Source organism: Cygnus olor, chromosome 1, assembly GCF_009769625.2.
Source record: "Cygnus olor isolate bCygOlo1 chromosome 1, bCygOlo1.pri.v2, whole genome shotgun sequence".
Lineage (NCBI taxonomy): Eukaryota > Metazoa > Chordata > Aves > Anseriformes > Anatidae > Cygnus > Cygnus olor.
In genome coordinates this window covers 55,104,774-55,125,580 of record NC_049169.1, presented here as the reverse complement: position 1 = coordinate 55,125,580, position 20,807 = coordinate 55,104,774, and the positions used below count along the sequence as shown (strand labels likewise).

Genomic DNA, 20,807 nt, shown 5'->3' with positions numbered 1-20,807 from the left:
GGGTGTTTATAAAAGATCCAGTCCCAAAGCAGATTAAGAGCAGTTTAAGCATGCCAGGGGAGGTTGTCCTCTCTGAATCTAGAAATCCACCCTGCAGCCAGGGGGAGGGGGTCACGCCTGGCTTACCACGTGCCCCGGCACCCTCATCTGTGGCACCCTGAGGGTGCAGCCCATCTCTCTGCCTTACCTTTGATTCCTTTACATAAGGGGCCTTTCTCTATTTAAAAAAAAAAACAAACACGCGCGCATCTTGTGCTGCTCCTGCTGAGTGGATAATCGCTTGGGATGGGTTGTTTACCTGCACTGCCAACCCCTCCCCGGCTGCCGCTGCTATTGCTGGCAGTGCAGCTCCGTGCCATGGCCACCCTCTCAGTGGCATTAGCGTTTTTGAGGTGCCCTCTTCTTTTTGGCATCCCAGCAGCCTCTAACAGCATATCCCTACCGGGAATAGTGGCATTTCCAAGAGCTCAGTCTTTCCAAGAGCTGTGCCTCTCCGGGTTGTGCTGTCCCAACAGTAGGAACGGGGTAGAGGAAACACTGACACCAGGCCAAAGCGTACCAGAGCTGATTACAAAGAGTCTCTAATTGTGTGCTGTATTATGACAATGCAGAAGGAAAAGGAGAGTCCTTCACAGCTTCTTCAAAATACATTTTCCAGGGCTGGTTTGGAGGTGGGCGGGAAGATTTTGGTGTTTGGGCTGCTCTGAGCCTGTGTTATACCAGCATGGGTGCAGGACGCAAGTAGATATATCGCTGGGTAGGTATGTGGGCATATGTACACAAGAACCCGCTATTGTTAGACTCTCACCATCTTCTTAAACCTGCTTTTGCTTTGTTCTTTTCCACCCCACGTCCCACCTCCCCTCCCAGGCCGAGTTACCTGCAGACCAGGCCAGCCATTTTACGTCCCCATTCCTCCGCCCTGGTTAAAAACTGTCCCTCTCCACCGTCTGGTCAGCGTTGCAGCCAGCTTGTGCCAACACCTCCCTGTCCCCCTCGGGACACCTGCCTCCCTCCCCGCTCTGCTCGTCCTCCACATGGTTGGCCTCCTCGCTGGCTGCCACCACGGCGTTGTCGGTGCTGTGGGCCGGCTGGTGGTTGTCGCTGCTGTGCTCCTCGGCTTCCTGCACGTCGGACTCTGCTTCTTCGGTGTCGCTCCCACCACCCCCCGACGGGGTCTTCTCTGGGGGAGGCGTCTTCTTCTTCCCTCGGTTCAGGCAGCAGTAGGTGGCCATGGCCAGGAAGAGAGCGGAGAGCACCACCTCTGAGCCCGCCAGGTAGAAGATCACCTCGTAGTTCTTGAGAGCGTCGACCAAACGGCCTGAAGGTTCGAGAAGAAATGGAGATGTTAGTGTCTGCCTCAGCACTCTGAGGCACAAAGCCCAGCACAGGTGGGCAGCACCTGCATTTGGCTGGGGAACCATTTTTCAAAGGAAGAGCAAGAAGCCTGGGTATCTAAAATCAACCTGGGTGGTGAGGGTATGGGTAACTGAAAATCATGCTGTACCATGAGGGAACTACTATAAGAGTGTGTGGGTTTGGGGTTTTCCCGTGTTCTGACAAGGCTAAATAGTGGTGATGGGGTCACACTGTGATAGGACATTTTCTTGCCAAGGTGAGACCAGCTTCTGAGAGCCTGGCTTCCGTAGAGGGCCCCCACCTGCTGATGTCTCAGCCAAAATGATGTTTCTTTTGACTGCACCTCCTGAATGCCTCAGGGCTGGCAAGGGAGGGAGGGTTCACAGTCCTGGGGGGCTGGAGCTGCCGCCCTACTGGGGTTGGGCTGGCACCCGCTGACTGGGATGGGGCCCCGTGCTGCGTTCTCCTTACTACGGATGTGACCCCGGGTCCCTGCTGCGCTGCGCCCAGCCCCGCTTTCACACGCAGCGAATTCCTCAGCGGATGAATGCGCCCTGTTCACCCAGGCTGGAGAGCGAGCAAGGAGCATGCGCGTGCATGCGTGTGCAGCTTATCCTACAGCAAGCCCCTCAGCCCCGTGGTGGAGGGGGAAGCAGCTCAGGAGGATTACACCAAACAAAGCCACTTTGTTCAACCCTCTTCTTCCATCAGAGCACTGCTCCCCCGGGTCCGAGTCTCAAGCTTCCCCTACGAGGGGGTCCCCCTGGGGTGGGGAGGTGGGAGCCCCCCCCAGATACATTCTCCAGTGACCCTGCACCTTCTCTGTCCTGTTTTGCACTTCACACAGTATCAAAGCACAGCAGAACTGAGGAGGGGTTCCCCCCATGACTGCTCAGAGTGGTGTCCCCACTGGCACATTCAATGTACAGGCTGGTGGAAGTAGGGACCCCTGCTCTCCATGTCCTTTCTCTGTTGTCTCAGTGTCTCCAGTCTTTCCTCCCCACTCTTGAAGTTCCGTGACATGGAAAAACTTCAGCTGCAGTGGTCTCCTACATCCTGTCCTAATGCAGGAAACTGTTTGGCTTTCAACTCTGTGAAAATAGCAAGTGACAGGGCAGGCCAGCGTGGAAAACTCAGCCATTTTCATCTGCTCCTTTTCCCCCTTTCTTTCTGGTTCCTTTACTCCTGGGGCCTGCTCACTGACAAAGCTGGCCCGCTGCCATATTGCGTGCAGGATTTAATAAACGTGGCTCCTGCTTCCTAATAGCCTTCTGCTTCCTCAATAGTTATTTCACTAAGTGCTCCAGGTCCTCAGAGCAAGGAAACGTTAAATCCTTCTCTCCCCCCAGGGTCCCTTGCAGCTGCCTCCAAGACACCTATTTTTGGACCCTTGCTGGCCTGGGACTGCCGATTGCTCTACAGGTTGTAAGACAGGCCATGACCTAGCATCAAGAGGGTCTTCACTCAGAACTGGTGGTACATGAAGACCTCTCGTTCACACAGAGGTCTTCACTGATGGGCTTTAACCCCCATGCTGCAGCCAAAGGGAGGGAGTCCAGGAAGCAAGGGACTTGTTCCTGCCCAGGGATTTGCCCATGGTCTGTCCCTGACCTTTGCTCGCAAGTCACAGATGCAGAGAACTGCACTTTGTTTGGAAGTGAGCCTTTGGCACGATTTGACTTCCTCAGACCTGATCAGACACTTAATCTGAAGCCACGCCAGCCTCTTGGGTGAAAGCTTCCTCTCCCATTGAACAACCTATGTACAGGCTGTAGGGCATGGATGGACCTTACAGGGACCTCACACGGTCCCTTACAGGGACTATGGTGTAGACTAGACTGGTGTAGAAACCATGAGTTTCTTAATACTCTTACAAAAAGTAACAGCAAATGCGTTGGGTGGCTCTACACACTGTTTTGGCAGCCTTGACTGACAGCAACATGGCACCTTGGGTTGGGGCCAACACAAATTGAAATTGTCATTTACAGCATCAGTCAAAATGCCATGAATACCAAGAAGAACCTGAAACATCCTCACCTTGTCCCACTGAAGACTCTCACACGTTTGCCTGCAACATGTGCCTGACCCTACCCATAACATGATTTGATGCAATGTTCACAGCAGAGACAAGGATCCCAGCATGAAGGAGAGGGAAGTGCCACTGATGAGGACTGAGGGGCGCTGGAAACCATGCCACTCTGTATGCTGGCCATCGCTCAGGTCTCTCAGCAAGGCAGAGAGAGAAATATCACTTGCCATTTTCTGCTCCAGATCAGATTCAGTGTTGTGGTGGAGGGAGACCAGGAGCTCTCGCTTCAGAGAGCATCCAGGAGAAATTTGAAATTGAGAAATAGGGCCTTTATTCATCTACTTTGCCCATGACCGATACCTGCAATACCGTGGAATGGAAGCAAAACCAATCACCTGTGTTTTGTTTTGCAGCACGAGACCTACCTGCAGAGGGGGGACCAATGAGCACAGCGAACGCCTCGATAAGCAGGACCAGCCCGATGGCACTGGAGAACTTCTGGGAGCCAACGATGGCCATCAGCACCTCGAACTGCAGTGCCCCCACCATGCCGTAGGAGATGCCGAAGAAGACGCAGAAGATGACCAGCCCCGTGTAGTTGCTAGCCCTGGCGCTGCAGATGTCCGTCAGGCCATTGAAGAGCATAGCGAAGCTGAACAGGTAGGCCACGTGAGGACGGACCCACTTCAACCCCGCCACCATGCCGCAGGCTGGTCGGGCAAAGATGTCTATGAAACCGATGATGGAGAGCAAGAACGCGGCCTCTGTGTCTGGTACTCCCGTGTCCTTGGCGTAGTTGACCAGCAATATGGGGGGCACAAAGAGACCCAAGACCAGGATGAACTTTGAGATGGTGTAAATGATAAACCCTCGGTTGGAAAAGATACTAAAATCCAACAGCTTCTTTCCTTTCTTGGGCTTCTTCTTGGCTTTCTTGGCTTTCTTGGTTCCATCTGTGGAGCTGATGCCCTCCTCTGACTTCCCTCCTATGGGCAACATCTCCTTGGCTTCATACTTGTCCTGAGTCTTCTCCACCTTCCTCTTCATGCCCATATCCAGGGGTCTCATGACTGCCCCACAAGTGCAGCAATTAAGCAGAAGGCCCCCCATGATGAGGAACCCTCCTCGCCAACCAAACTTCTCCAGCAGCACCTGCCCCAGTGGAGAGAGGGAGGAAAGGAAGACAGGGCTCCCAGCAGCAGCCAGTCCATTGGCAAGAGGCCGACGCTTGTCAAAGTAGGTGCCCAGCATGATCAGTGAGGGCTGGAAGTTCAGCGCCATACCCAGACCTACGTGAGGGTGAGAGCCAGAAGGGAGAGAGGGAGTGCAAGGACATGAGACGTGTTTTGGAACAAGCTGAAACCCATCCAAGACTGTCCTAGTCCTGATTCACGTGTTCCTTACAAGCCTCTTCTCCATCTTGTTGGGTTGCCCCTGGAAAAGATGGTCTAATAGCCTATCAGCCTGAACTGTATTTGACTCTGATAACTGTGGCCATGCTTAGACAGGACCTGTGCCTTACACAGGAGCCTCCCCTCCCTCCCCTACCACTTTATACTGATGCCACCCCAGTCGCCATGACTGGGCATCACTTGTGTTTCTCATGTGCCTCTCCCCTCATCCACAGGCTCTGCCTGTTTGTTTTCAGCAGTTACTTCTCCCACAGGTGTAACATGCAAGAACTAGATGCCTCCTGTGAGCGGGTGGGCATAGGTGAGGGGAGACCTGATGCTAGACATGGTAATGCTAAGGTAAGTCTGCTCCCCCTGCTCCTGAGCCTCTCACCTGTCAGCACGCCAGCTGTCAGATAAAGCTCGATGATGTTGGTGGTAAAAGATGCCAGGATCATCCCAGAAGAAGCTAGCAGCCCGCCGATGAGCATCACAGGCCGGCAGCCAAACTGGTTCACCATGATGCTGCATACTGGTCCTGGAAGGAAGCAGAGGAAACAGAGTAGGAGACCAGAAGGAAACAGGACATCTGGGAAGGGGCAGCCTGCCCAAGCAGGGCACCCAGGGAAGATGAAACGCTAATGACAGAGATCCCTGCTTGGCTGCTTAGATACACGGCCCTTGGGCCTGGCCCAAGCGGTGTGGAGACCTCTGCTTTGCCCTGCCTTCAGCCCCCTCTTCTCTGGGAACGAGAAGGGGCTTCACGTGATAGGAACAGTGCTTCAACACTGGGAGCAAACCCCATGTTAACTGGCTAAGAGGCAGGCGGGATGACCCTCAAGGGCTGCTGGGGCAGAGGAGACAGGGACATGCAATGAGCCACACTTCTAGAAGAGAAGTGGTGGGACAATCATGAACATTGGTTCATGACCAGGCCAGTGAACATGAGGACAGCCCCTAGGGACACGGACTGGGCCTCTAGCAGGACAGGGGAAGGCACAGACTGGGCAGGGGGAAGTGTATCCAAGCATCACCTGTCCCATAGAGCATGGCCAGCATGATGGAGGAGATCCAGGCTGTGTCACTGTAGCCCACGTGGAAATCTTTCATGAGCTCCTTGAAGTACACACTGACGGCTTTCGGGAAGGCATAGGAGAAGCCAGTGATCACAAAGCAGCCAAAGAGCACGATCCAGCCCCAGCCGCCATCAGGGGGCTTCACGGGAGCTGGGAGCTGCCCTTCCTCTGGGTCAGCTCTCCCCATCGTCTAGCCTGGGAGGGGGAAAGGCAGGCCGTGAGGCGGTGGGGTGACAGAGAGCGAGCTCTCCAGGTGCTGCAAGAAGAGAAGAGCACAGCAGGCAAACATTTACTGCAAGGCTCTGTGTCCCCCGGTCAGAGGCAGCCAAGCAGGGTCACTGAGCCACGAGGGCTGACATGGTAGCATCAGGAGCTGCAGCATCACGCTCACCCCATACTCAGCCTCATGTACAGACCCATGAGAGGTCAGAACTGGCGATGTGAACCCCTCTTGGCTCCCAGGGGCAGCCTTTGATCCTCTCGCCTTCTGGTCTGCTCCAGCTGGGAGCCCACCGGGACCTCCACACGGCAGAAGCGGTGGGGCACAGGAGGCCCATTCACCCCGCCGTGCTTTCCTCAGCACACAGCCCTTCCCTACCTTTTTCTTCCCTGCTGCATGGGGCCAGATTTGGGAAATGGGTGAAGGGGGAGAGCACAGCAAACTGGTGGTGATGTTTATTCGCATGCCAGAGAGATTAGGGCTCTGTACCTACCCGGAGGGGCCGGAACAAAGCCGAAGGGGGGAGAAGGAGGGAATTAGAGGGGATGTCTTGTGAGTTGCTCTCAGGACTCCTAAGCTGCCCAAGAATTTTGCTCCACTTGGCTGCTGTGGGTGTGTTTTTTGTATTTCTCCCCTAGGTACCAGGTCTCTGCCGTACCCCTTCCAGCACAGAGCAGTACTGCTGGCCTCAGTTTCTTGGGCGCCCAGGCTTATTTTCACACCTGTACAACGAATTGTCACTGATCTTTGATTATAGCTGCTCCCCAGCAGCATCAGACAGGTGTTAGAAAGAATCTGCACCCAAGTGCTTTGACACAAAATAGTCTTGGCCAAAGGTTTTAGACAGACAACGGAGGGTTTGATCATGGCAGCACCCAGGCATCCTCCACAGCCACGGCTCCCTGCAGCAGAGCTCCCAACCTTCAGGACCCCACCAGCCACAGAAATTGGAGCAGGATCTGCCTGTGAGCATGCATTGAGGCAGCTCTTCTGGGTGGCAATTCTATAACAGGTTCAGCCAGAACCTAAAAGCCAATGCAGGCTCCTTCTGTCTCTCCCCCCAACCCAAGTCTCAAGGATCATGGAGAGGGGCAGAGGCATGAATTGAGACCCAGCTGCTAGAAAGCCAAAGAATCATTGCAAGGAAGAAAAGGTTAATTATACACTCTCCAGACACCCGTACATTTCCCCCCTGCCCTTTCTGCTGTTCTGACCACTGGCACCAGTACAGCCAGACTGAACACAGCCTTGCTCAGTTTCAGCCCCTACCTGCCTGCTGCTCCTCTCCCAGCTCCACCTGACCGCCTGGCTACTTACAGCCATCCAAAATGTAACCCACTGCCAAAACACAGCGATGTCGCAGTCAGTGCTGGTCCTCAACCACCACTCCATCCACTGCACCTCAAGTAAGAGTGACTGCCACCAAACATACCCCAATCCTTTTTGTTTGAGCCCCTCTCCCAGCCTCACTCTTCTTGTTCTTGTCCTGCATTGCAAACCAGATCAATTAATCAGACTGCTGCAATTCATCCTTTTTTTTTCCCCCTGTAAACATCCTCATCTTCCTAGCAAGAAAACATTTGGCTACCTGTGGAATGCCCTTCAGAGATTTCCAAAGTATCTTCTGTCAATGGTGAATCAACAGCATATGACTTTGAAGAGAATTTTAGACAAATATATATGGGTACTGCTCAAGTCTAGGGCTGGATGGGTACCTGCAGGAGTCACTTTTTCAGTGCAACACAACTATACAGCAAGGTAGGAAAGGGCATTTACCTGACTGCAACTCGAAGCCAGCTGACGAAGACGAGGTGCACCAGAGAAGCTCTCCCGTGGAGCTCCCTCCAAGGCCAATGTGCTGCAGCTCAGCTCTGCTGGGGCTTTATCCCCGCTCTGAGCCAGGCAGTTCAGAGCTGCCTCGCTTCTAACGCTGCGGTGCATATGCAGGCTCCTCTGCTCATGGCTGCACACGGTGGTCACACCGTGTACCCTGCACCTGCCTCTGCATATGCTACAGCTTGCTATTATTTTCTCCTCGGTTAAGGAGCTTTATTCATGGTTAAAAATATCACACGTAAGTTCACCCACCCGTAAAAGCTCATCAGCACAGGCAGCAGCCTTTCCCCTGGGCATCACATGCAAGCAGGCCCATGGTGAGCACTGCTGCAGATCAAGCAGCAGGTAGATGCTAGGAGAAGACGCACCATCACCAGAAGTCACAAACCCAAGCCAGGCGGACAAAGACCACTGCAGGATCAGCCTTGGCTGCCAGTGCCTGGGTGCACACAGAAAAGCTGGTGCACGACAATGTCCAGCAAAGTCCTGCTGTGCCAGGCAAGCTGCACCAGTACCAGCATCCAGGACGGTCCACATGAATGCAAGGATGTCTCCTGCTGCCTCAGTAAAGTATGGATGGGGTGGGGAAGGTTCAATAAATTAAATGCAAAGGTCATGATTCATGCCACCAGACTCCCCAGCCCAACATCACCCCGGAAAAGCATTTGCTAGAGAATTAAATTAGAAAAGGTCTGCAAAAAGTTGTCCTTTTGGCTCAGATGCATGCTTCCCACTGTGCCACTGACCTGTGCAATGACCACCCGAGCGCAGGCTGAGTCCCCGAGGTGAGGGGATGGGTCTGGCTGGCCTTCCCCGGCTCTGGATGAGGGTGCCCAGTCAGATGGCCCTGCTGGCTCTTTGCTCCATGGCGGGCACACCATCAGCAAGGCACGGGGCGATGCCTGCAGGAACCCAGCACCCTTCGAGCAGCCTCCTCTGCCCCGCTCCTTCCTTCGGGGCAGCCACTTCCCCGCTGGAGAACTAATCCCCCTCTCAGCCTGCTTTCCTCCAGCGCTGATGCCGCCCTCTGCAAAGCCACCCACGGCCAAGCCGGAGGGGATGCCCCACGCAGGGGACCCCCTTGCCTCCCACAGGTGGGTGCGGGCAGGGTGGACGTGGGTCAACAGCCGCTTATGGTTTCAGGTCAGCGAAGACCAGCAGGTGCTGAGCAGGCAGAAAGCACTTCTCCACTTTTAAGAGGCTTTTCCAGCCAATGGGGAGGAGGTGGCTGCCTGAATCCCCCGATAATCCCACAGCCGGCTGGGGGGCTCCTCGCCTCTCCCCCAGCAGAGCAGGGCAGGTTTGGAGGGGACGAGGGAGGAAGAAGCGGTGATGGTGATGGGCTGAGCTGGGAGAGAGGGTGCAGGGGAGGGGAGTAGCAGAGGGGCAAAACTGTGGATGGGGCTGTTTTTCACAGCCTCCCCAAGCCCCAACGCCTCTCCCATGCTCATGGTTTTGCAGCAGCATGGGCAAGGCTGAGGGGTATGTGCCCAGCAGAGTCAGAAGCTGAGCTGGAGCAGCCAAGTGATCACCATCCTTCATGGCTGGAAGAGCCACTGGGGATGGATCCAGCACACCCCCAGCAGCTCACTAAAACCCCCAAAACAACCCCTACATGGCTGCCACTCGACCGCCTCTGGGGACGAGCCAGTCCCAGCCACACACAGGGAAACCCATTTCCTTGCAGGCTGGGGGGGCAGATTTTTGGGGCCCACGTGTTAATCCCACCAAGCCTCTTAGCCCCCACACCCCGTCCTGCCTGGCGGCAGGGAACGGGGCACACATGGGGCCCACAGGGGCTTGGCAGCACTCGCAGCCAGGGTTTAATTTCTATTAATAAGGCTAATCGGCTCAAGCCAGGGCCACCACTTGCGCGCCCTCCCTCGCTGCACCTAGGGCTCACGCCGCCTGTGTGTGCGGCATGGTGGCGGGGCCTGGCGGTGGGTGAGAAGATGGCCGTCAGGCCTTGCCCTCCCACCTGAGGCCCACCCAGGCATGGAGGCCGGGTGGAGGCCGGGTAACAGGGTTTTGCTGCCCTCCAGCGGCTGCAGACATGGGGCCGGCTGGTGGGGGCTCAGTGGGGGCTCAAGCAGCCCCCCAGCCCCTTGCTGGTGGGGTCACACGTCCTCCTCCCCCCATGGCCTCTGACCGAGGGGAAGGCCTGGCCGCTGGGACAGCTATGGAAGAAGCGTTCTCCGTTTTATTTACAAATGCCTTGTCCATAGGACATCAGGTGGAAAAGCAGGGCAGTGGCACTGGGCTCCATCACTTCCCCCTGCTGTGCCCAGGGGCTGCCCAGCAAGGGAAGGGGTCAGACGGAGGCAAAGAGGGGCAGGTGGCTTCACAATGAACGTGGCTGCCAAGGGGGGCAAGAGCCCTTCAGCCAGACCACATTGCTGGAAGCTTTCTGGTGGCCACCTCCATTTGGGGTTCGTTTTTCCAGCGACGAAGGAATGGTCTAGCAAGTGTCCTCCTCCTCCTTCCAGACCATCAACATCCCCTCTCCCAGGCCACCAGCATCAGTAACGCCAGGCTTCTCCCACTCAAGTACAATAATCACATGAGGGAGGGGGACAATCTGAAGAGAGTAGCAGGGGCGTGCTGCTGGCTACAGCATGCCAGACAGCCAGGGGAGACGGATCCCCATGTCCCAGAGGGAAGGGAGGGATAGAGAAAAGTCACTCTGTGGGTGGTAGCATGAGGTCTCTGCCCTGCTGGGGTTGCAGCCCGTCACTGCTATGCCTTCCTCTTCCCTGCTGAAATTCTCGGCTGTCCGCAGTGCCGCTTCATCGGATGATGGGTGCCGAGCGGTCGTTGGTGACCGTGGGACGCAGCTTGACTGTGGCAAAGGGGTTGGTACCTCTGGAAGGGGAAAGGAGAGAGGCAACCATCAGATAATTTGCAAAGACCATGCAGGGGACCTGCTGACCAAGCAAGGGCTGTTCAGTGTTGCCAGAACGACACCTCCATGCCAAGGAGTTGGCTGTCGCAAAGCTGGCTGCTGAGTGTGTTTTCTCCCTCTTTAACAGCCCCTGCTGCAGGTTCCCATGTGGTTTCTCAAGCTCTCCTCAGGGCTTATCCTCACCCTCACTCTTCCATATGATAAAGAAAGGACACTAGCATAAGGCTCTCCATAGTGGTAGCACTCTACACTCCTGACCCTAACCCTCCAAAGCAAGCAGGGAGAAGAAAGAGGTCACAGCACCATGCTGGAAACATGGAGACACCAATCTGGCAGCAGGGGGAAATTATGGCAAGCCTCACATCCACGGACCTGGCTCGTCAAAGCTAAAAGCCACATCCCTTATGTCCCCTCAGCCCTTTCCAAGCAGGCAGCACTGCATAAATCATTCAGCTCCATGCTCTGGATGGGAAGGAGCATGCCATCTGGTTTGGCCGTCTTGTCAGAGTGTTCAGCTCCCACCTAATACTACCAGGGGCAGGAGAGAGCCTTACCAGCCAGCAAAGGCCAGAAGGGCCCACCTCTCCCTTCTGACATGGAAGATGAGTTATGCATTGCTTCCTCCAGTCACTTCCCTGATCTTTCCATGTTTGATAACCCAAAAGATTAAATAATAATAGTATTCTAACAATGCCACCCTATCTGGTGATTCCAGAGTGCAACCCCATGCCTCACTCACCGTGGAAAGAGTTCAGGGGGCTGGTCAAATACTCCTGATTTCTGCAATGCAAAGAAAGGCAAGTGAGTGATCTGGGGTGGGGAGGGAAATGGAGAGACAAAAGTTGGGCAGGGGACACTACACACAGGGTAAGATTTAACAAAACACTTGAGTGAGTTAGGAGCCTATGTCCTATTAGCAGGGCTCTGACTCCTTATTCATTCAATTTCTGTGCTGGGGGGTTGTCCCTACACAGGTTCTTTATGGACACCTCCTTTTGTCTTGGGGAAGAAAGGAGATGCCTCAGATTCCCTAAGTGTCACGTCTGAAGAGCACAGCAAACAGGGACAGTCTGATCTACATTCCACCCTGCCAGCACAGCCAGAGATGCCCCCTCATGTTGCTCACCCATCCTGGCAAAGAGTTTATTGTCAATGCCCTCACGCTCCCTGCACTTTCAGGGAACTCGAGAGCTGGAGTGCTGTACCCTACCCTACACCACATACTGCTCAAAAGTGAACCAACCTGGTGGAGAAAGATGGAACTAGGCCCTATGGCCCCTATCTTTGGCCAGCAGATAGTGAAGGATCAGTGACAATTGTAATGGCCTGATAAAGCACACCAGTTTCTCTATCTGGTGGCAAACAAGAAAGCCAAGTGTGGCTATCTGTGTTCCAGCTGGGAAGTCAAAAAAGGTTTTATTTGCTCCTGGCTCAACAGGAGGATATCTTGGGAAGCTTAGAGCAAGGTTGAGCCTTTCCAAACTTCTAATGAGGTTCAATTGCTCTGTTACCATAATATAAGTGCTTCATACACTTAATTGTTCAATCCCAGGTCTATCCCTAAACCCTAGCCCTGGGGCTGGCTGGAAACCAGTGGCCCTGGGATCATAGGCTGCAGAGCCCATTCACGTCCGTGTTGTGCAGCCTGAGGCTTCCTGAAAACACAGAGTAGGCCATAAAGGGGAAAAAAAAAGTTAAATGTTACAGAGATGAGGTTTCCAGCCTTCTGAGACTGAGCAAGGCACACCCGGAGGGCAGCACCATTCTTCCTTCTCCTAATCAGAGGTCCTCATTTTACACTGTCCTCACCTTTAACTTTGACTGTTCTCACCAGTCAATTCCCCACAGCTGGAAGCAGAGTAAGTGGAGGGTTTCCTTCCCAGTATGCCATCCGTGAGCCACAGGTTGGAGATTCCTTGTTCTAAGACTCTCCAAAATGGCTGTGCTCTCAGCCTTTACCTCTAGCTGTTTGCCTGTCCCACCTGTGACTTTAACCCAACCCTTGCTTGAATTTGGAAGAGGAGCCCTATGAAGCTGCTCTCCATTCACTGAAGGGAGAAGAAGGATGGCATCTCTGTTAGCTGGTCACCCACTCCCAGACCAGCCTGATCACTCCATGGTCCTACTGTTAGCAGAAAGAGGTGCTGCCCCGGAGCCACCAGAAATCAGGCTGGGAGGTCATGGAGAAAAGGAGTGAACTGAAGGGGCCCTGGTGAGCAAAAAGAAAGAGAAATGAGAAGGGCGGGAGCACAAAGGCAGTCCCTGAGGGAGTAAATCCAGGCACCAAGGGTCTGCACACACAAAGTTGACAGGACTTGGTTGCATGGGGACAGATTGGATGAGAAAGGCCGGTGCTAACAAGATGCCTTAGCTCAGGAAAGGACAAGGGCACACTCCTACATCTGTGTACGTCATCCTTCTTAACAGGCCTCCGCAGAAAAGGATGGAAGTCAGCTCTGATGGAAAGACGTGCCCTGCTCCACACATGCCAGCCAGCCCTCCTGTACTCACCTTGGAGCCTGAACCAGCCGAGGTCACCAGCCCACTCTGGTGGCTGCTGGTAGCCACTGGTGGAGGAGGCGGGTTCGGCACAGCAGCTTGGGCAGCAGCAGGCCGGTGAGTGTTGGAGGAAGAAACGCTGGGACGGTCCAGGATGTCATCCATACTGTGACTGCTGCGGAGCGGGAAGGACCTGAGCAAGAAGAGAAGACAACGTGGGGATAGCCAAGGAGAAAGGAATGGGGAGAAGCACAGGTGTTAGCCACATGTGTCCATGGGATATCTTTGGAGAAAATATGTGGCTTGGAGTGGCCCAGTCTCCTTTTAGAAAATATTGCATGTGTTAGTGGAGTCACCTAGGGTAAGTATGTGAGATCTCAGCACACAGTGAGGCTCTCAGCAAATTGCAGCTCTCCACCGGGTGCACCTGAAACAGGCACCGGTGTGAAAGACCTACAAGGAGGCACTTTATCTTCTGCCTGGCCAATTGCCCTCCTCTTACCTGATGGGTGGCTCCTCCATATCCCTCATGCCATCCAGAGGCTTGACATAAGCTTCAGGGAACCAGCCACATCTAGGCCACAGAAACAGAGATAAATGAGCTCCAGGCAAACCATGGTTTGTGGTTTAGATCCAGCTGCCCAGCACACCTATCTACACCCATCCCAGACATTGACCAAGCCCCCGCTGCTGCAGCTACCACGTGTGATAGGGTTCAGCGTTCCTTTCGCCCCTAGGTGGAGCATGGGGTTATTGCAAGACAGTCCTTGGGAGGCCATGGAGCCATGGTATTACCACCCCTGCTTGGCGCTGGACTCGCTTATCTCAGAGGCTATGCAAAATCACTGCTCCTGGGAGCAGGACTGGCACAATCCAGGAAGAGAGGCTCTGACTGAGAGCAATCACAAGGAAGCCAAGGCCAGCACTCAAGGCAGCATGTGGCAATCCTCTTCTCCCCAGGTCAAAGCAGCTCTGTGCCAGAACCCCACTAAAAGAAGGGCACTGCGCTTGCCTGTCTTCATCTGAGTGACCTTCCCTGCAGAACATGGGGCACAGAGCCCATGTGAAAGTGGGCAGCCTTTGCCAAGAGGTGTCAGCCAGCGGCACCGCAGGGAGTAGTAATTCAGTAAGCGCTGGGTGCAGCAGTTTCCATGCCCTGCCTGCGTTGGAGCTGAGAAACACCAGGCCTCTCAGGTAACTCCCGCAGTTCACGGTCCTCAGCTGGCTCCCACGGCAGGAATCACTCAGCCATGCAAGCCGGGAAGCGTCACCGGGTCCCTGGCTCTCCTACCCTGGAGCCTTCCCAGGCAGCACATCCACCCTCGCCCTGCTCCACCACTTCTCCTGCTCAAGCAGGCTGGGGACACGGCACAGAAGAGGTGGCGAGCAAGCCACCAAGCCCATTGACTGCACCAAGGTCTCACGTACATGGACGAGCCCTCCAGCTTGCCGTACAGCCAGCCGTTCTGCGCTTCTGGCATCAGCACCGTGATAACGTCCCCGGGGTCAAAGCGCAGCAGGGTCCGGTTGGTCCCCGTCATGTGGGGCACAATCGCCTGCACCCTCACCACGCTTCTCTTCCGCCGGCCCTCGCTGCTGCTGCTGGCCTCGCCGAAGGAACCGGAGCGGGAGATGCGGCCGGTAGGGAGCAAACCTGCGGGGGGGCATCAGAGGGGTCTGGATGGAGCTCAGCATCCTCCTGCAAGACCCACGCCGCCTTGAGAGGACCAGCGCTGCGTCCTCTTTGGCCAAACATTTCGGGCACAGGTACAGCCCGCTGCAATGATGGGCAGATGGCCCTCTTCCTGGCCCTGCTGCAGCAATTGAGAGTTTGTGTAATTTTTCTCTCCACCCTCCCTTTTTTTTTTTTTTAAGACTTTCAGCTGAAATTTGTGATGAATGAAAAGCAGACGAGTCCTAGATGAACTCCACTCCGAAAGCTGAGCTCACCCCCACTTCATTCAGCCTTGTCCTCCCCAGCTCCCACGTGCACTGTCCTCTCACCACGCCCAGGGATGTGGCCGAGGACCTGTGGTCTGATAGTTGTGGTCCCTCCCTGAGCCTGACCCTGTTCCCCGAGAGGCCCAACCACCGTGTCTCCCCGTGGCACTGCTCCCAGACGTGGGTCATACTGGCTGATGGTGTCCTCTGCAGTGGCCGCCTGGAGAGCTCTGGTTGAGGAGACATCTTCATTTCTGGCTCCTGAGAGAAGATGCTGGATCTGCTCCCAGTCATGGAAGAAGTAAAGTCCCCAAGGGGTTTCTGGAGCTGTTGGAAGGAGACAAGGCTGAGTACGTATCCACAGGGGCTGTGTCAAACAAAAGACACCCCATCCCTCTCAGAAAGCCGAACCCAGCACGTTTCGCCACCACAACCCGTACACACTCTTCCCTCATCTTGGCCAGGAAAGGCCATGGAGAGGCACCAAGTGGGCCAAAAACTGGCCTTGCCCTGCAGCCCAGAAGGGGCAGTGCAGCCTCGCCACAGGACAGCGAAGGCTGTCCACATGCTCCTCACCATCTCAAGGTGTGTGGGGGTGAGCCGGCCCGACGGATACCCCTGGCTGTGGGAACCTGCGAGGAGGCCCTGAGCGTGGCTGTTTGAGGGGTTGCGGCTGGCCTCCAGCTGCTCCTTCCACTGCGGGGCCTTGGTCTGGATCATGCCCCGGGCCTGGTAAAAGAGAAAAGAGGCGGTGGTGGACGGGGCAGAACAGGCATAGGAGGAGTCAGCCCAGACCCCTGTTCCCTGCCCGATCCATGCTTTACCCAAGGGACAGCTCAGCCCTGGCTCCCTCCTGCCTGCATCCCCACCCAGCTCTGCTCCCCGGGGCCGTACCCTGCTGTAAAACTGGAGGAGAGTGTTGTAGAGGATCTGGTGCTTTTCGGCCAGGAAGCGGTAGCGCCGCTTCTCCTCCAGCTCAGCCTCCCGCTGGCTCTCAGAGACGAAGGCCTGCATCTCCGAGCGCAGCCGCATCACGTTCTCCTGGGCCACAGGGGAAACAAGGAGGAAGAGATCAGCCTAAATCCGGCAGTGGACTCATGCACGTTTGGGAGGGGAAGCACTGAAATGCGTGGTGGTGTCCCCAGCTTCCCAGTGCACTGCTGGGGCACCACAGAGGAACTTGAGCAGAGTGCCAAGGACCAGCTCCTTGCACCCTGAGGCTTGCTAAATGAGGCAAGAGCTTGGCAGGTCTTGCAGGGTTGGGGACCACAGGTCAGCAGCACCCTGCAGGAAAGGAGGTGCCTCCTTTCCAGATAAGACTGCTGCCTTTTGAACATCGGGGACAGCCCCTTGGCTCTTCAGGAAGGGCAGTGCTGCTCAGAAATCAGCCCTGGTTTCAGAGAAATCAAGTCTCCTTCCTGCAATCACTTCTCACCTTCATCTCCCAGACGTTTTTATCACGGGCCCTCTCCATTCTCCACAGCTCTGCCATGCACTTATCCAGGTTGGTGGCTCTGCGCCTGTACTCCAGCTCGTACTGCTTCTGGCTCTCCTGCCAGGGAGAAAGCAGGCACGGTGAGGAACCAGAGACCCGGCCATGCTGTGATGCAGTAAGGGTCCTGCTCTGGTGGGTGATTGACTGTCTGAGCCCCCCTGAAATCAGGCTTCCGCTGAACCTCTTATAAAACGCCCAGTCCCCTTTCTTCCTTTGCCTTTCCTTTTATTTTTCAGCTTGCTGATGAGCCTCAGGATGCCATGAGCGAAGAGAACTGGCACCCAGCTCACTGGGAGCAAGCCCCCAGGCCTGTGTCTCCTCCTGTGACACCACCAGGCCACAATGGCACGGGACCCAAACCCACACAGAGGCTGGGGTTTGGGCAAGCTGGGAACTCTGCTTTGGGATGCCAAATCTCTTAGCCCTGCGGAAGCACTCAGCAAGTCCCACTGCACAAGGAGAAGAGCTGCCTGCCCTCGTTAGCCCTCCATCAGCTGCCAGACCAGGGAGCTGGGCTGGTCCATGAGAGGAGAAGAAGGTAAGACCTCTGAGTCCTACTGAAGAAACACCTCAAGAGCTCAAGCAAGATGTTTTGGGTGGCAGAGAGAGGGAGACAAACAGGGCCGAGGCATGGAAGGGATTTCAGCACTCACACTGATGAACTGCACGTCCATTTTGGTGTTCTTCTCCATGTGCTGCAGCAGGTCCACGTGGAAGGTCTGAGCCTGCAGGAGGCAAAAGGAGCCATCACCCTCTGCCCATCACCATACAGGGTGTGACAGGCTCTGTGGTTTGGGTTGTCTCGCAGAACCAGTGACCCTCTTGTCACCTGACCCCAAAAAAAGGCCAGGGTGTGCACGCAGCACCCTCCGGACCACCAGCCCCTGAGGTTAGCATCCCCTGCTTGCGGTGGCAGCCCACAAACAGCACCAAGAAGGGAATGAAGCCAGGCTCCGGCCATGCCAGCTCTGCAACATGCCTCCGCCACGTGCAGCGGGGACAGCAGGGAGGGAGCACCTGCCGGCAGGCACGTGAGAGGGAGGGAGATGGAGCAAACTGGGCAAACGCCAGCGAGCTGCAGGGTGGGAAGTCCCTTCTTTCCCTGACTTGAGCCAGTCCCTGGGAAAAACACTCACCACGACTTCCAAATCGGAGGTCAGGAGCCTCTGCGTGTCAGACATCTGCATCAGGATTTCACCTTCAGAGAGAGAGAGAGAGACGGGAAGGGTGGAAAAACCCCGCAGCCATTTCCTGGCGCACCCAGGGAGGCAGAGCAGCAGCGTGCCACCGCGGCCGATAGGCGGGTGTGAAAGTCCAACAGCTATCGCAGGGCGCTGCTCTCTGCACCCTCGGAGGCTGGCAGCCTTCCTCCCCGGGGCTCAGCTCATCCTCCTCTCCCCAGGCACCAATTACTGCCAACTCCGGGCTGCTACAGCCTGGGAGGCTGCGGGACCAGTGCTCAGCACCAGGTGGGTGCTGGATGCTTTCTACTAAAACATTTAGCAGTGGAACAGTCCCCTGGGCGTATTTTTAACAGCCATCGTTAGGCTGCAGAATTATTTGCAGTACTGAGTGTAAGCCCCGCAGCCCTGAGTTGCCATTTCAGTTGGCTGCAGGCTCAGCAAGACAACACCTGTTTGGTGTTGTGGGTCCATGCCCTCAAGTTTTCTCCTCAAAGCTGCAAGAAGGAGAAAAATGGTTCCTCCAAGATGGAAATTTCAACTGTCAGGGCAGGATGCCTCGGCAAGAACTCATTTCCATGACAGGTCCGTGACCAAGGGTCCTCTCCAAGGCTCAGTCACTGATCTCAGGGAAACGCAGGGAGACTGCTGTGGCCCTGGGAGGATATTCAAGGATACACCACAAATTTGATTGTCACTGCTTGGACAGGGCCTGGCACTGTGGGACATCATTTAGGGGATCTGTCTTCCTTCCCCCAGGACCTGGAAAGGGACCAGCTACTGAGGAAAGCCAAAACCTTCAGCAGTGGCACCTCACGGTGCAGGGGATGGTAAGTGGGAGAGCCTTACCCAGCTTGTGTGAGGTGGAGCTCTGCAGTGCTTGCTCCCCAATCTTCTCAATCGCCTTAAAATAAATTTCAGCTGCTTTGGATAGTGCTGTGTGGAGAGGAGACGGGTAGTAAGGATCTGACCTGCCTTCCCATCAACACCAGCCCCAGCAAGCAGTGCACAAGACATCCAACCCTATACTTCCCCTAAAGGTCTTTCCCCTTCTGTGCCTACTAACTGAGGTGCATCCCAAAGCAGGAGAAAAAGCTCAGGACATGCCACAAGGGAGACCAACAGCCTGTCCCGAACGCACAGCAAACCCCCAGGACAGAGGCAGCAGCACGAAGTGGAGCCTGGGCTGTGCAGGACCCCACTCACCATGGAAAGCACGCAGGTAGTTGTTCCCCAGGTACACCAGGTTCTCCAGAGCGGGGTTGAACTGCTCCAGGATGGTCTGTAGGCAGACAAAAGCATGTTAATTTTGGTCTTCCCCGTGCCCCAGAGAGCCCAGCAGGTGGATGCCCTCCTGCTATGCCTCAGCTGGGTGCAGCAGGGACTCAGATCTTGCCCAGGCACCGTGCTGGATGGCCGTGCTGATGTACGGCTGTGCACAAAGTCAGCTCCCCGCATCACAGCAGCTGGGGCTTTCTGCTACCCTGTGTTGCCTCCAGCAAGGAGGAGAGGAGCAGTGCCAGAGGGGAAGGCAGCCTGCTGGAGCACCAAGCTGTCACCTGCAGTTGCCACCGTTCTCCTAGGGCCCCGTGCTCCACAACGGCTGCAGACAGGGGAGTAACAGCGAGGGGACGTGTGAGCAGCCTTATCCCTGACCCCCGAGCCTGCCTGGGTGAAGGCCACCACTCATTACTCAGACACGAACATGACTTTATCCTGGCCACGATCTGGTGCACTGCCAGCCTCAGCAGCTTGATAAGAGAAGGGATGGACTGCTGCGAATAGACCTCTCTGTTTTTATTTGCCGTATTTATCAAAGGGTTTTATTGCTTGCAGCATAGCAGATCAGAGGCTGGAATAAGGAATTTCCCCTACTCCCGGCCCTCACCACCTTTCTGCAGCACCAGTGCGCCCAGGGAAGAGTTAGTGGGATCAGACTGCTCTTTGCAGCAAGGGGGAAAAGAGCTGAACGAACTGGTGCTTCCTACCAGCAACCAAGGCATGTGACCCTTCAGAAACATACTCCATACCCAAATCACCAATTTCTTCCTGGTGTTGTCTTAAGACCCACGCCACACTCCCCTCCTGACAGCCGTCTGCTCTCAAGCACAGCCCAAGCCCCTGGGATGGATCCAGCCCTCAGCTGCCCACCCCAGGGAGCCTCCCTCGGAAAACAGCTCTCCTCCCAGCGACGCGTCTCCCCGAGGCAGGCAGCAGCAGCCTTCGGTGCCAGCGCTCACCTTATAGATGGAGATGGTGGATCTGTAGGACAGGTCCATCTCCTGAGCCTTTTCTCTCTCCCGCGGAGGAGGAAGGGGCGAAGGAGAGCGCGAGGCGCGGTGCTGGTCCAGAGGAGCCCTTCTGCGGAGCTGGATGGATGGAGAGAGCCTGTCACTGGTGAGGTGTGACAGCAGGAAGACACGGACGTGGTGCAAAGGGAACGGAGCACTGCTGGAGTTTAATAATTCACCAGCCGGGAGGCTGGAACTTGATCCCAGGATGTAACCGGACTCTGGAGAGAGAGAAATCCTGCGACAGCCAGCACGGGCATGTGACCGCCTCCTTCAATTATTGATCGCTGCTCAGCACCCGGCTCCCCCTGCCCTGGCACCCGCAGAGCCAGCCACCTGCCAGAAGGACACCTTCCAGCCTCCGGCCGCTCGGAGGAGGCTCGCTCAGCCTCCCCGTGCTAACGCAGCATCCTCGGGTCCCTCACGGGCGGGCACCACGCACAGGAGATCCCTGTTGGCTTTGTGGTCACCGTCAGCAAATGGCGGGGGAGGCAGAACGTAAGAAAAGCTCAAAATAGGTTTCGCCTCTTCCCTGCCCACTGTTCCTCCCCGTTCCTGAGTCTTCCTCCCACTCCCGGTCCCACCGA

General features: G+C 55.7%; 2 protein-coding genes across 2 annotated transcripts; both read right to left on the bottom strand.

Annotated features, from left to right (window-relative positions):
* Positions 1–231: 231 nt before the first annotated feature.
* Positions 232–9,953, bottom strand: SLC16A8 (solute carrier family 16 member 8). The gene is made up of 5 exons (XM_040544815.1): positions 8,658–9,953; positions 5,814–6,111; positions 5,174–5,317; positions 3,814–4,677; positions 232–1,321 (listed from the first exon to the last, which is right to left on the bottom strand). The coding sequence occupies exons 2-5, from the start codon at positions 6,040–6,042 to the stop codon at positions 927–929; spliced, it is 1,632 nt and encodes a 543-aa protein (XP_040400749.1). The 5' UTR covers positions 6,043–6,111; positions 8,658–9,953; the 3' UTR covers positions 232–926.
* A 136-nt stretch (positions 9,954–10,089) lies between these two features.
* On the bottom strand, positions 10,090–20,748 carry BAIAP2L2 (BAR/IMD domain containing adaptor protein 2 like 2). The gene is made up of 14 exons (XM_040544816.1): positions 20,170–20,748; positions 19,136–19,211; positions 18,779–18,865; positions 17,885–17,946; positions 17,402–17,473; positions 16,689–16,805; positions 16,148–16,294; positions 15,830–15,982; positions 15,445–15,580; positions 14,741–14,966; positions 13,815–13,886; positions 13,325–13,505; positions 11,553–11,593; positions 10,090–10,773 (listed from the first exon to the last, which is right to left on the bottom strand). The coding sequence occupies exons 1-14, from the start codon at positions 20,206–20,208 to the stop codon at positions 10,698–10,700; spliced, it is 1,485 nt and encodes a 494-aa protein (XP_040400750.1). The 5' UTR covers positions 20,209–20,748; the 3' UTR covers positions 10,090–10,697.
* Positions 20,749–20,807: the final 59 nt, after the last annotated feature.